Source organism: Cydia splendana, chromosome 27 (genome assembly GCF_910591565.1).
Source record: "Cydia splendana chromosome 27, ilCydSple1.2, whole genome shotgun sequence".
In the NCBI taxonomy this organism is placed as follows: Eukaryota; Metazoa; Arthropoda; class Insecta; order Lepidoptera; family Tortricidae; genus Cydia; species Cydia splendana.
The window spans coordinates 4,498,979-4,513,321 of record NC_085986.1 but is presented as its reverse complement, the minus strand read 5'-3'; the positions used below and the strand labels follow the sequence as shown (position 1 = coordinate 4,513,321).

Genomic DNA, 14,343 nt, shown 5'->3' with positions numbered 1-14,343 from the left:
TAGACAATTTACTCAAAAATATGTCCCATAGTTCTTAATTCACTGACACATATTTTTGAGATGATTTGTACACCCATATTTTTACATTTGAGTGTACTCATAGCAGTTATAGCATTACAAAAAGCACAAATCAAAATGCTGTAAAAATTAATTATTCAAATCTGGGAAAATGTTAAAAAAATATCGTAAATTTTACTGTATGTTGCGCCGAAATTCGGAAGTGCGACTTATACAATGTGTACCTGGTCGCTGGGCAAACTTTAAAATTAATTGTTATAGTTCGTTTTTTTTTAGCATTAGAAATAAGGTAGTCTTGATGTGTCTTTTAATTGAAATACACGTTTTAAAAATAAGTCACGGCAAATATGTAACAATTATGAATCTAATATGATCATTTTTATTCTTCTGCTTTCATAAGTAATAGTTAGTTACTGATTTTTAAAAAGCGTTTTCCAATTAAAAGACATGTCAAGATCGCTTACCTTCTTTCTAATGCTAAAAAAAATTAACTATAGTTAAAGTTATCTTTAGCCATCCGCTGGTCAGCAAAGACAGGGATATTTTTTGATATGCAAATACTGAAATGGCCGGTTTTTGGTCTACATAATATATAGTTTTAACGACAACTTCAATTACAGATGTAATATATAATTATTTTCCATCGTATTTTCACGGAAACGTACGAACGTGTCTTGCTATTTCAGTCAGTCTCGGTACACAAAGTACTGAGGTTGACTGAAGTAGCATGACAAATGCGAATGTTTCCGAGAAAATACAATGGAAAACAATTATGCACTACATCTGTAATAACAATGAAATGAGCTACATTTTATTACTAAATAAGAACTCCCCGGCTTTCTTTTCATGCCTTATAATAGGGTATTTGTCTACTAGTCAAATCAGTTTCTTTTTTCGAACTGTCACAACGATTTTGCTACTATGGGATTTATATGAAACACTAGTGTGACGTCACAATCAAATTACTTACCTACTCTTTATAGTTTCATACGGGTTTAAAAATAGAAATTGTGTCTAAATATAACTGTTGTCTACGTTTTTCTATTAATCTTCTGGTGCTTTATTTCATGCATGGTGAAAAATAGTTTATTTTCAATACAGTAAATACCCTATTGAATTTTTTTATACTTATTTCAAAAAAGATCGCTACAAGGGAACGACATGATAATGATGCATGACAATGACAGACATCACACACTAGCTGTAACATAACAAAAAAGCCCAAAACAAAATGCCGCGAAAATAAATTTAAAAAAAAACCTTCTCCAGTCTCGGCGAAATGGTCAAAATGTCGTATGTTTTACGCATGGTAGCGTCGAAGTTGCGAAACAGCGCTTCCACGCGGGGCAGCTGCGACAGGTTGAGGGATTTCGGCCTCTAGTGTCAAGGGAATAAGAACCACAACCGAGTGAACTAAGGCTGTATAAAGGTCTTTATAAGGCAGAGTGAATACATGTGCCATTTGATTTTGAAGATTTTGATTTTGAACTTTTATTTCACCCCTCTGCCTTATAAAGCAAACATTTAAAGTGGGTTGTTTCATATTAATCTGTTTAAACGCGCATGTGTATTATGTACCTACATTTTTACCCAGTGCTCAGTAAAAAAAAGTATACAAGGCCTGTCTTCTGACCGGAAAAAAATGGTGTATTCCAATTTGTCTCCGCCGCGCGTGACCGACGCCATATATGAGGCGGGGACAAACGGGAATGTATCATATGAATGCTTCTATTCCTTAGAGCATTTAATAACTGGGGTCGCCTTTAAGAGCTTACGCCTATGCAGAAAACCCTTGCACAATTGTGCAAACTTTTGTATGAACTGATGTTTATCTGACATGGCTATCCGAAATAAATAGCCATACATTTGACGTGCCCCTCCCCCGCAAAAATCGGCAGACTGATTTGTACAGAAAATGACAGACAAGGCGTCTCCAGTTACTAAATGCTCTAAGTTCTATTCCCATCTGTGACCAGCGGGGACAAATGGGAATACAGCAAAAAAATATTTGACCGAAGAACAGGTACACAATGTATACTTTTCTTAATACATCAACCCAGTGCTTTCAACCACATGAGCGTTTACCGTAGTTTTTCATAATGCCATGGACGCATATATGCGTTTTTCGGCACTATGAAAAACAAATATAATTAGAGCAAATTATGTGAACTCGAATTTAAACTGTTATGAGACATATTAACAACGAATAATTTTACGGTTTAGACTCACTTGTTTTAAGTCACTCGCCACTCACTGTCACTCACGCAGTCACTGTTAGTGCTTGAGAAAGGAGACCTAGGCTCTCCGAAACATGTCGCGCGAGTGACTTAAAACAAGTGTGTCTAAACCGTAAAATTATTCAATGTTATGTGAACTCGTTAAAATTACTATTAATATTTGTTAATGTTATTAATTAAACTAGAAACAACCCACTTTGCGTAAAAATTAAAACCACATCCAAGTAAACTAATAAAAAATAGGCAAAAATAAACCATCACCTCAAAAATTGAGTGAGTGAAAAAAAGAGTTGACTTGGTATCATGCATAAAAGTATTACTTGAGAAAAATATTTACAATTTCAACTATACAAAATGAATAGGTACAGATGTAGTGGATAATTGTTTTCCATCGTATTTTCTCGGAAACGTTCGTATTTGTCATGCTACTTCAGTCAACCTCAGTACTTTTTGTACAGAGACTGACTGAATTAGCAAGACCCGTTCGTACGTTTCCGTGAAAATACGATGGAAAATAATAATGCATTACCTCTGTATGTGTTCTTGTGGGAACATAGTTTATATGTGGTAACCGTCATCTACTTTTAGTAGTAGGTAATTGGGCATGGTGTCATAACACTTATAATCTCAAAACTGCCGTGAGACAGTGGCGCAGGTAGACGTGTCTTGTGTAGTGACGTCATCAAAATGGCTGCCGCGGCCGCGGTGCGAAAAGACGATATTACACCAAAACTACAGTCTGTCAAGCTAAGTATGTCAGTAGCAATATACAGCAAAGTGAAGTAGGGCAACACTCAAAGAGCAGTATTGCGCTAAGAAAAGCAGCAATGTACATCGAACCAAAACATGTAATTATCATAACCTAAAATTTTACAAATATTTACGATCAACGAGCTGATTGTACATTGTAGGCACCTTGACTTTGCTTCAGTTCATGCACAATCTTATTTAATATATTGGTATTTAATGGTGACAGCAGAAATTTCTCTTGAAATAGCAACGATTCAGAATGTAAACAAACAAGATGGCTGTCATTCACGATCCACATTCCACAGATAAAACACAGATGACACGCGATTTTGGAATTATTCGAAAACAGTGTTGCTAACCCGCGATTTTTCAAATTTGCCGCCTTTTGCTACTGACAAGATTTGCTTTACCAAGTATATGTACTATACACATGTACATCAAATGAAAGCAGCTTAAATAAAGTACATTAGGTTATTACATAGTATTCCAAAAATATATTGCTTCAAGTTGGTGACGGTTACCGCATTTGAACTATCTCTTCGACCGTTTTCCGTAAGGCATAATATTAATCAGACTGTAAAGACCAGTATTTTCTTAATATATCATTAAATATATACCTGTTTGTTGACGATGTCGCGTCGCTTGTCGCCGTAGCGCGTGTCGGTGCCGCTGTCGAGCGAGCTGTCTTTTGAGCCGTCTGAATCGCCACGTTTATCTAAAAAAAATATTTGTTATTCTTTAGGGATTGATTCTTAAAGGGACATAATGTCAAAGAAAATAGAGTGTATGGAGGCGGATTGTCAAAGTAAATTATGTAGCCACTGTAAATTTACTGCCATCTTTCGACAGAAGATTATAACTGTTAGAACGCCATTTGACTTTGATCCTTATTCTTTCACTGATATGTGTTAACTTAACGCCATCAACTAGACTGTAAGCCAAAGGTATGGTGCAATCTTTTCGAGCCATGGCGCCATAACCTTCAGCCTATTTTCGAGTAGATGGCGTTAATATTAATATTACAAGTTAACACATATCAGTGAAAGAATAATGATCAAAGTCAAATGGCATTCTAACAGTGTTAATCTTCTGTCGAAAGATGGCAGTAAATGTACTGTAGCTACATAATGTACCATGACAGTAACTCTCTATTCCAAATTCTCTTTGATAATTTGTTAGAGGATCTGCCAGCTTTTTGGCTAAATAGAAAACTTAAACTTGATATTGAAACTTCAGTTCACACACTTTCCCATCGGGGTTACAGGATTTATATGGCTTAAATCGGAACATTAAATGTAATGTTGATAGCTCGCGCTAATAAATAGGAGCTTTGTGCTGTCTATTGTAGTTCGTACAAGCTTTTTAACCCGAGGTTCAATAGGGGGGTGAGGGGTCACGACGACAGATCACGCTGGGGGAGGGGGGTATTTTACGACATTTTGGAGGGCGTGGCCTTGAACGGTCGGATGGAAATCAAAAAATACGCGTGAGGTTATGTGGTTAGCCAAAAATTTCACCAAATATCACCAAGGGGGAGGGGGGCTCAAAAAGTAGCCGAAAACACCTCGCGTGATTTGTGCACAACCCCTAACTTGCGCGGCGAATCATTATGAACCTTATCAACATGCGTGAAGGTTGATATTGGGTTGTAGCTGCGTGTGTTAGTATACGCAAAGATATATGTAACTTCGTAGATGAATAAAGTCTATGGAAAAAACGTGCCTCGGATATCAAGAAAAAGTTATTCTAGAATAGATGGCGCCATACCCTTGGCCTATACTCGTGTAAATGGCGTCGGTGTCACCGTTTGATATAGTTGGTCAAACCAATTTGTCAGTCAGTAAGAACCAGGAAAATTATATTCATCCTTTTCTTTTGGGTGCTAGTACTAGTGTAAGATAAAGATAGTATGATTCTCTCTGTCTATAATTGAAATGAGACAGTCCTTTGACAAACTATATTTAACAATTTTAACGCATATCAGTGAAAGAACATGGGTCAAAGTCATATGGCGTTCTAAACAAAATTAAAAATATTTTAATTTTTAGTTTCAATCCTGTGTCGAAAGATGGCAGTAAATTTACTGTGACTACAAAATTGACAATAACCCTCTACCTCAGGGTTTCTTAAACATTTTGCAGCCATGGACCATTTAAACAATTCCACGGACCCCGGTCAAAAATATTTTTAAATATAGTTTCATTATAAAAGGTAATTCCCCAGTAACTGGCCGCCCAAAACTAAAAATGAATTCTATTCACCTATAAACAGAATTCATTTTAGTATAAGGCCGCTAGTTATTGAAGGCTGGCCAGTTATTGAAACCTTATACTAAAATGAACTCTGTTTATAGGTGAATAGAATTCCTATGGTGGCCAATTACTAAAACCGGCCAGTTACAGGCGAATTACCCTACTTAGGTCTCGTCAAGTTTACTACAAGATTTCCTAATTAATAACTAAGTATGTTTACAGTAGGTATCTGACCTACTGCGGACCCCTAAGGGGTCCGTGGACCCCACTTTATGACACCCTGCTCTACCTATATACTCTATTTTGTTTGATAATACTATATACATACCGTTGGGTTGTATCCGCCGGGCCCACTTGCCCCTGGCGGGGGGGTCGGGCGCGGGGGACTCAGGCGCGAGGTCGTCGCCGAGGCTCTTCTTGGCCCAAGAGGGCAGCCGGCCAATACGGAGCCTAGAAACAACACACATTAGGCCAAGCAATAAGTTATAGGGGGAGATGCTCGGAACACAATTTTTAACTCCGTAACTTTGGACTAGTTAGGAGGTGAACATATCAAAAGTCCCCGGCCGTAGCCCCGATGCTGGGGGGCAGAGGGGGGTAAGAAGGTCTCATTTTTCGGTTTTCCACTTATCTTGGAAACTTTGCGTCTTAGCGACATGACTACTATAGACAAACCGAAAGCTGATAAAATTTGTTACACGTTTTATTTAATCAAGTTTTTCGATATCTTGAATAGTTTTTGAGATATCCGCTCTTGAAAGTTTATTTAGGGCTCTCAGTTTTATCTTGATATCTACATCAGTGAAGCTGCTAGGCCGTGTTTAGTATCATTTTCGTATAAATCGGGGGTGCTGAATTCATTTATGGTATCCCATTGACACTGTAATGTCTCACAGTGAATATGTCATTTTGCTCCCTTGTGAAACAATCTACTATAATAAACAAAGAGATTTGCTACTCCTTGCCGCAAAGTTTACGAACACTCAGCTTAAATGATACTTACGTATAGTCAGGTACGACAGGCGTAGTGAATTTGTCATCCAATAACTCCCGTGGCGGTGAACCGAGATGTGAATCAGTTTCACTCTCTACACCACTCACTCCGTTAGATGGCGCCACTCGTCTGTAACAAAAAAAAATAAGAATCAAGTATGAATTTTATTTATCACATATACAAATTTATTAGAAACGGCAATTAATAATTAAATCAGACAGAAAGATAATCTCAATGTTAGAATTATAACTGAATTTGTTACCACTAGTTGCTCTGTGGGTTACAGACCTCGCGTTCCAAAAATATATTTAAAAAAAATATTATCAATTCTGCTCAAATAAAATTAGGAAAATCGGTTCTGAAATACAACCTGTAGACTGTAGAGAACAAACGGAGACAAACGAAAGCAATTTTACCCAAGCAAAAACGGAGACCTTCGGTCTTGCTCGGTACTTATGAGACACTACACTTACTTGCCCTGCCTTATGGCCTGCTGAGCTAATCTAGCTCGCATCGTGACCACCATGTCGTGTGGTACTCGCCATACGAACACGCATCCATCGCCCGAGGCCGATATTAGGTGTTGGCAGTCCGGTGTGAACCTTAAAGGAAATTAAACTGTATTATAAGGATATGAGGGCCAATATTCTATGATGTGAACTTATGACATGTACAGTCGCCATCAGATATATCGGAGCGGCCAGGGTGCTAACAAATATCTGAACACGCCTTTATTGCAAGGCATTAGTGTGAGTGTTCATATATTTTTGAGCACCTTGGCCGCTCCGATATATCTGATGGTGACTGTACACTAATTGCTAATTAACTTCCATCAAATAATGCAAATAGATAGCACATACAAGAACAGTTTTGTATTGACATAAAACTCTCGGCGCCATTTTAGATTTAAAACATAGCGCGCATGAACTGTAGACGGCAGCACAGAAGCCCCCTATTCATTGGCGCGAAGCATTATGTCAAGTTTCCATTGTTAGATTTAAGCCACTAGATGGCAGACCCACTAGATGGTACTATGCGAAATAGAGCCGGCCTGAAGTGTAGGGGGCAGCACCTGCTTAGAAGCGTGAATTGTTTTCGCTTTCGATTCAGGTTACGAGATGGCAGACCCTATACTCTGTATCTTTAGGTATTTAAATAGTATAAAAAACTAAACAAATAATTTATACATTTTCGGGTAGTTATAACATTTATTGGTTAACCGCCCAAATACAAAACCGCCTGGATCAGTCACTGAACGACCTGACTTTAACCTACATTATTTTATCATGTAATGTTTTCATCTACCCTCAACTGGCATAAGGAGCCATTTGAGGGTAGATTTTGTTTAATTTTATATAAATACCTAAAGATACAGAGTATAGACGATGAGCCATCTTGTGGCCAAAATCGAAAACTTAAATTAGACAACGTACTTCGCGCAAATAGTCCAGGCATTTCTGTGTTGCCACCTACGATGCCAAAATAAAAGTAAGTAAATGTTCTTTCTTACCTAAGTCCAGTGACTATTTCGGAATGTCCATACATGGTCGCCATACACTCCCCAGAGTAGTAGTCGTAAACGCTCAGCACTTTGTCCGTACACGAAGTAGCGAGGTAGATACCACTGTTATCTAACGCCACCTAAAATAAAAGAAACGGGTACAAGGATAACAAAATATCACTCTGCACTGACGACCAGATCTAGTAGGTAGTGACCCTGCCTGCGAAGCCGATGGTCCTGGGTTCGAATCCCGGTAAGAGCATTTATTTGTGTGATGAACACAAATATTTGTTCCTGAGTCATGGGTGTTTTCTATGTATATATCGATAGTACCCAGTATCTCCAAAATTATCGAGTCAATTATATCACAGTGTTTAATAAACCACCTTGAAACAGACTTACTGACAGACAGACAGTTCGCCTATCGTAAAGGCATGTCCACCACCACAGCAGCCTTTAGTATGATCGATAACATATCATCGGCAATCGACGACAAGTACAAAGTAGCCGGCATATTTTGTGACTTGTCGAAAGCTTTCGATGTGATCAACCACGATCTTTTAATGAAAAAGTTGGCATGCTATGGACTGCAGGGAAGGGGATATGAGCTTTTAAAATCTTTCCTAGAAGACCGAACCCAGACGGTAGAGGTAATGACCGGTGGAAGAAGAATGCGGTCGGGGAGAGGCAGCGTGACAGTAGGGATTCCACAGGGATCAGCATTAGGAAACACCCTTTTCCTTGCATTTATAAACGACCTACCATCCACCATAAAGGAAGGAGAAATCACTTTGTTTGCTGACGATACGACAGTAGTAGTTAAAGCACGCACGTATGATGAATTAAACCAAAAAATAAATATAATATGCGGTCAGCTGCAAACGTGGTTTTCGACAAACGGTTTGATACTCAACATGAACAAATCAAACGTAATGCTGTTCTCTGGCAGGTGCGTCTCGGGCGTGAACATTCAGTGTCCAATACCGATGAGTGACAAGTGTAGGTTCCTAGGTTTCACGCTAGACCCTACTTTAAATTGGAAACACCATGTGGACTCGTTGTGCGACAGGCTTGGTAGTGCAGTGTTCGCACTACGTAAACTAAAGCCGTTGATTTCCCGTGATGCGCTGAGGCAAGCATACTTCTCCCATTTCCACTCGCTTATGACTTATGGTGTTATTCTGTGGGGCAACTCAACTGATGCTGAGAGAGTGTTACGTATGCAAAAACGGGCGTTGCGGACAATGCTCGGTCTTAATCAGAGACAGTCCTGCAAAACCTTGTTTTCTGAACACCAAATAATGACACACTACTCTCAGTATCTTTTCGAGGTAATTATGTACACACGAAGAAACCTAGGACAGTATAAGCGAGTGGAAGTGATAGGTAAGTGCCTACGTAGTACGGGTAAACTCCGGACAGTGCCGCGTCGCACAGTACTGCAAGCAAAAAACGCAAGAGTCATAGGGCCGACATACTATGAACACCTACCTGTCGACTTGAAAAAGGAGACTAATGAGGAAACGTTTAGACGCAGACTGAAGAGCCTTTTGTTGGAAAAGGAACTTTACTCCGTAAAAGAATATATACAGATAATTAAATAAATATTGAACATAGTTAGTTATATGTATATTAGATACTTGACATTGATGCGTACTATACAGTACTAGATCTATTTTAATAATTGTTTTTATTATGTTATATTTTTTTTTTAGACTTAGTATTAATTTTAATTTTTTATTGACATCAGTTTCTATGATTTGTACTTTCTAGTACTAAAACTGATTTAATTTTTCTATTGACATTGTTTTATTTTTATATTTTTTACTATTGTGACATTTTGACGTTTTTAATTTATTTCGATTTGAATTCTTTTTGATTTGTTATGTACTAATTTTATTTTATTTTATGTTTTGTTGTTCGGTTCTAATTCTTATTATTATTCTGAAAAACGATCATCATACGACAAAGTAGTACAAGCTGAAATGTATGTATATTTTACCTGTATGAAAATTGTATATTGAGATAAATAAACTAAACTAAACTAAACTATAAGTATGTATTTATCTATATAAGTATGTATATCGTCGCCTAGCACCCAGTACAAGCTTTGCTTAGTTTGGGGCTAGGTTGATTTGTGTAAGATGTCCCCCTAATATTTATTTATTTATTTGCAACTTCACTTCTTTAATATTGTAACATGGTGTAAGAAACGACAATGGATCACCAGACGAGCTAAATGCAAAACTATGTATTAACAACCGAGATACCGAAAGAAATATCGGTTAGTTAGCATAAAAACAATACCGGTATTCGATACCTGATTACTTGAAATTAATATATTTTATGCTTACTTCTTATATGTATAGTTATAATGTAAATGACATGTACATATATACATCTATAATCTGGACAAGCGGATAGCATGTATACATAAATAATAATAAGACATATAAGGAAAAATTAAGTGCGTACCTTTATGAGCGTCCCATCGTCAGCTGTGGTTCCTCTAAAAGTTTTTGTGTGCCGTCCGTTGGAAGCGCTGTACACCCTGACGTTTCGATCCTGAAAATATAAATAATATGTTTAATACATATAGTAAATAGGGCTGGCCAATATTTTGGCCATCCAGCGGGGCAATGCGGCCAGCCTTCTGGGCACCCTACCCCGAGCGACTACGACTTAGGTAAAAATTTTTATTTATAAGTTTTTTAGTGTTTTTATTATGTTACAAAAATGTTAATAAATAAATCCGAAACTACTTATGTACTTATTATACTTATATAAAACATACACAAAATAGTTCTTTACCTATAGATGAAGATGACAGGAAAACCTATTAGAAATGTGCAGTCAAGCGTGAGTTGGACTTAATCACTAAGTTTTTGATCCGACCCCTACGGGTTTTTTAAAGACATTTCATTCACGGTCCACATAAAAAAATACATTGTAAACAATTGGGTAATGTACGGAAGCCTTGGAACGCGAGTCCGTCTCGCACTTGACCGGTTTTCTGCTAAACCGCACACTTATCAACGGCAGAGTCATGTTGGTATACCGTTTCATTTCAGTTTCGCACCGAACCGGTTTTAAATAAACGAACCCTGTTTTATGGCAAAATATGCTTACGGTTTGAAAATGGTATCCATTTTTAGGGTTCCATACCCAAAAGGTAAAAATAGGACCATATTACTAAGACTCCGCTGTCCGTCTGTCTGTCACCCGGCTGTATCTCATAAACCGTGATAGCTAGACAGTTGAAATTTTCACAGATGATGTATATCTGTTGCCGCTATAACAAAAAATACTAAAAAGTACGAAACCATCGGTGGGCGAGTCCGACTCGCACTTGTCTGGCTTTTTTTACAGATATAAATATTAATATTACCTGACAGGCTGTCAAGACGTGTCGTCCGCCGGCGTCCACCTCCATATCGTATAACGTCGTCCGACCGGACACGTTCTGACCACGTTCGAACTTGTAACCGCCGTCCGGAGTCTGAAACGTAACATATCATATGAGATTTAGTCCTTAATAAATTAATATAACACTTTCGCACGCGATAGTCACGGTCGCCGTAGGCGCGCCGCGCAAAGCTGCGATGGCAGGGTCGCCATATGAGGGTGGAAGTCGGGAGGTGTATTGATACAACCAGATTGTAAATAAGACTAAGTACATTTTATTCATAATGATTATCGATTAGATATATATATAGCATTGAACTACACGTACATAAGCATCTATAGTTCTATACACTACAAACACATTGAAAATATGTTACACGTCTGGAGTTGCAGTCATCCATAGGCTAGGGTATTAGCTTTATTAGACGGGCCATATGCTTGTTTTGTCACCGACATGGTATAAAAAATCATTAGTATTTTTTTTTTCATGTTAACGTTTTACTCGACTCAGTCGACAATAGCCGACAACAGATACAATTTAAAATGGACTTCAATAAGGTTTGGTAGATTTGTATGGTTTATATTATTTTCAAACACGTAATAACAAAAATATAATTTAAAAAAAGTTTATTTATACGGGACTAAATCCAGTTTTAGTTAATAAATTTAATAATAATGTATAAAAGTCCTGAGAATTTAAAGCTACGTACCACTATGAGTTGTCTAAATAGCACAGTCTTGTCGGCTCCACAGGATACTAGTTGAAGAGTGGCAGGGGCGGGAGCAGGGATCAGACGAACGGCTGTTATACTGGACGAGTGCTCGTCTAAAGTTTGCAGGATTTGGTAGCCCTGAGGATAAAAATGTGTTATCACAGTGTTCAATTTGAAATAATCAAATCGAAAATTGATTTCGTGATCTGGGTTCGTTAAGGAAAGAGTTACAACACGAGTTTTGGGAGAAATCCCGGTAATTCACCACGAGGTGAATCGCCACAGTGAATTGATGAGCGCAACATGAGCGCAACCATACACGGCTGCTAGTTGCCTACAATGTACAAATTGTACAATCAATGCTTCGTTGATCGTAAATATTTGTAAAATTTGAGGTTATGATAATTACATGTTTTGGTTCGATGTACATTGCTGCTTTTCTTAGCGCAATACTGCTCTTTGTGTGTTGCCCTATTTCACTTTGCTGTACGTTGCTACTGACATACTTTGCTTGGCAGACTATATATTATTTACTGTTTTGTTATAGCAAGATTAATTTAAATAGTAAAAACATACCCGATCGACCATGAACACGTGGATGAGCCGGTCTCTCGAAGCTGATGCCAAGAGTCTCGGTTTCGCCGAGTACTCCAGGCATAATACTTCGGCGTCGTGAGCTTCCAACCTAAATACACAAAATAACTTTTAAACACATTCATCCCTACGTGTTTGAGGCACCATTCATTTATTACGTAAGACGATATGCGTTTTTTTTTAATTTCTATTAATTTATGACGTTTAAAATAATACTTCCACACTCTATGCTATCAAACACGGTGCAGAGTTACTTAGACACGCTCCACTACCTTTGTAGGAACAAATAAACATTCCTAAAATGATTATTTTGAAAGATTATAGATATAAGCCAAACGTGAATTCATTTTTTCCGTTAGTTTCTTACGTAATATAGAGGCAAGGGTAAGCCTATTCTTATCCAAAAATCGTCTTACGTAATAAATGAATGGCGCCTGAGTAGCTACCGTTCCTTAACCCACCTACGGAGCGGCAGCTGACATTCACGAGGTCACCTTATAGTTTAACCCCTTAAGGCTTAAACCTTTGAACGTCACGCGGCGTGTCATCGTCAACCTCATCGGTATGGAAGAAGGTTGATATTGGGCTGTAGCCGCGTGCGTCAGGGTGGTATTTCAGCTGTCCAATGTGTATTGTGTGCATGTGTGTAGGCATCAGAATGGCAGAGGGAGCTTTACCTGACTTTTGTAGATTTCGAAAAAGCCTTTGATACGTTGAGATGGTCTAGCTTATGGTCGCGCCTTGAGTTTATTGGTGTCCCACCGAAAATAGTTCATTTACTTCAAGCTATCTACAAGAACTACTCATGCAAAGTAACGCATGACGGCCTCATATCGGAAGACATTGCTGTGCACGCTGGTGTTCGACAGGGCTGCCTTCTATCGCCTCTCCTCTTCTTGTTAGCATTGGACGGAATCATGTGCCGCGTGTACAACAACGGTCGCCGCGGAACAGAGTGGGGGATCTCCAATGTCTTAGAAGACTTGGATTATGCCGATGACCTATGTCTGCTCAGCCACACACGCGGTCACATGCAAGCCAAGCTGGACGATCTCGGGGCAGAGGCGGCTAACATAGGCTTAAAAATCAACACCCGGAAAACCCAAGAGATGCGATCTGGAGTGAAGAACACAACACCGTTGCTGATTGGCACAGAGGATGTGGAACGCGTCCACAAGTTCACATATCTCGGTAGTGTCGTGTCAGAGACAGGAGGAACAGAAGAGGACATCACTACACGGATTGCCAAAGCCCGGGTAGCCTTCGCACAGCTGCGGAACGTATGGCAATCACGAAAACTGACCCGAAGAGTGAAACTGAAAATCTTTGGGTCTAATGTTAAGTCTGTATTGCTGTACGGATGTGAAACTTGGAAGGTTACAAAGGGCATTTCCAACCAGCTTCAAGTCTTCGTTAACCGATGTCTTCGTCGAAATCTCGGTATTTACTGGCCCGAGACCATCTCGAATTCTCATTCGAGATGGTCTCGGGACGTTGAGAACGTTGCCATGAAATCCCGATCGACCAGCAGATCAAGCGCCGTAAGTTGAACTGGATTGGACACACACTCCGGAGGGGGCCCGACCATATACCTAAACAGGCCTTAGATTGGAACCCCCAAGGAAAGAGAAAGCGTGGCCGTCCCAAACAAACCTGGCGGCGTACGGTGTTAGACGAGGTGAAGAAGATCGGGAAGTCTTGGAGCGAAATGAAGCGAGAAGCTCAAGATCGATCTACATGGAGAGTCACTGTGGACGCCCTCTGCCCAATCTAGGGGACATAGGGTCTTAAGTCAAGTCAATGTGTATTGCGTCTCACATTTTGCTTAATGAGAGAGTGAGAGGCAATGACATTGGGCAAAGAAATTTGCAGGTGGAAT

At 38.9% G+C, this 14,343-nt stretch overlaps 1 protein-coding gene across 3 annotated transcripts in view; it reads right to left on the bottom strand.

Moving 5' to 3' along the window:
* Nucleotides 1-14,343, bottom strand: part of LOC134803697 (mitogen-activated protein kinase-binding protein 1) — a 140,847-nt gene that overhangs the window by 33,413 nt on the left and 93,091 nt on the right. For all 3 annotated transcript variants that reach the window (XM_063776490.1, XM_063776489.1, XM_063776488.1), the window contains exons 13-22: nucleotides 12,447-12,555; nucleotides 11,868-12,008; nucleotides 11,141-11,251; nucleotides 10,228-10,317; nucleotides 7,762-7,892; nucleotides 6,725-6,853; nucleotides 6,261-6,380; nucleotides 5,586-5,707; nucleotides 3,623-3,720; nucleotides 1,279-1,395 (exon numbers count right to left, since the gene is read on the bottom strand). In XM_063776490.1, the coding sequence (XP_063632560.1) occupies nucleotides 1,279-1,395; nucleotides 3,623-3,720; nucleotides 5,586-5,707; nucleotides 6,261-6,380; nucleotides 6,725-6,853; nucleotides 7,762-7,892; nucleotides 10,228-10,317; nucleotides 11,141-11,251; nucleotides 11,868-12,008; nucleotides 12,447-12,555 (1,168 nt within the window). The remainder of the gene's footprint in view (nucleotides 1-1,278; nucleotides 1,396-3,622; nucleotides 3,721-5,585; nucleotides 5,708-6,260; nucleotides 6,381-6,724; nucleotides 6,854-7,761; nucleotides 7,893-10,227; nucleotides 10,318-11,140; nucleotides 11,252-11,867; nucleotides 12,009-12,446; nucleotides 12,556-14,343) is intronic.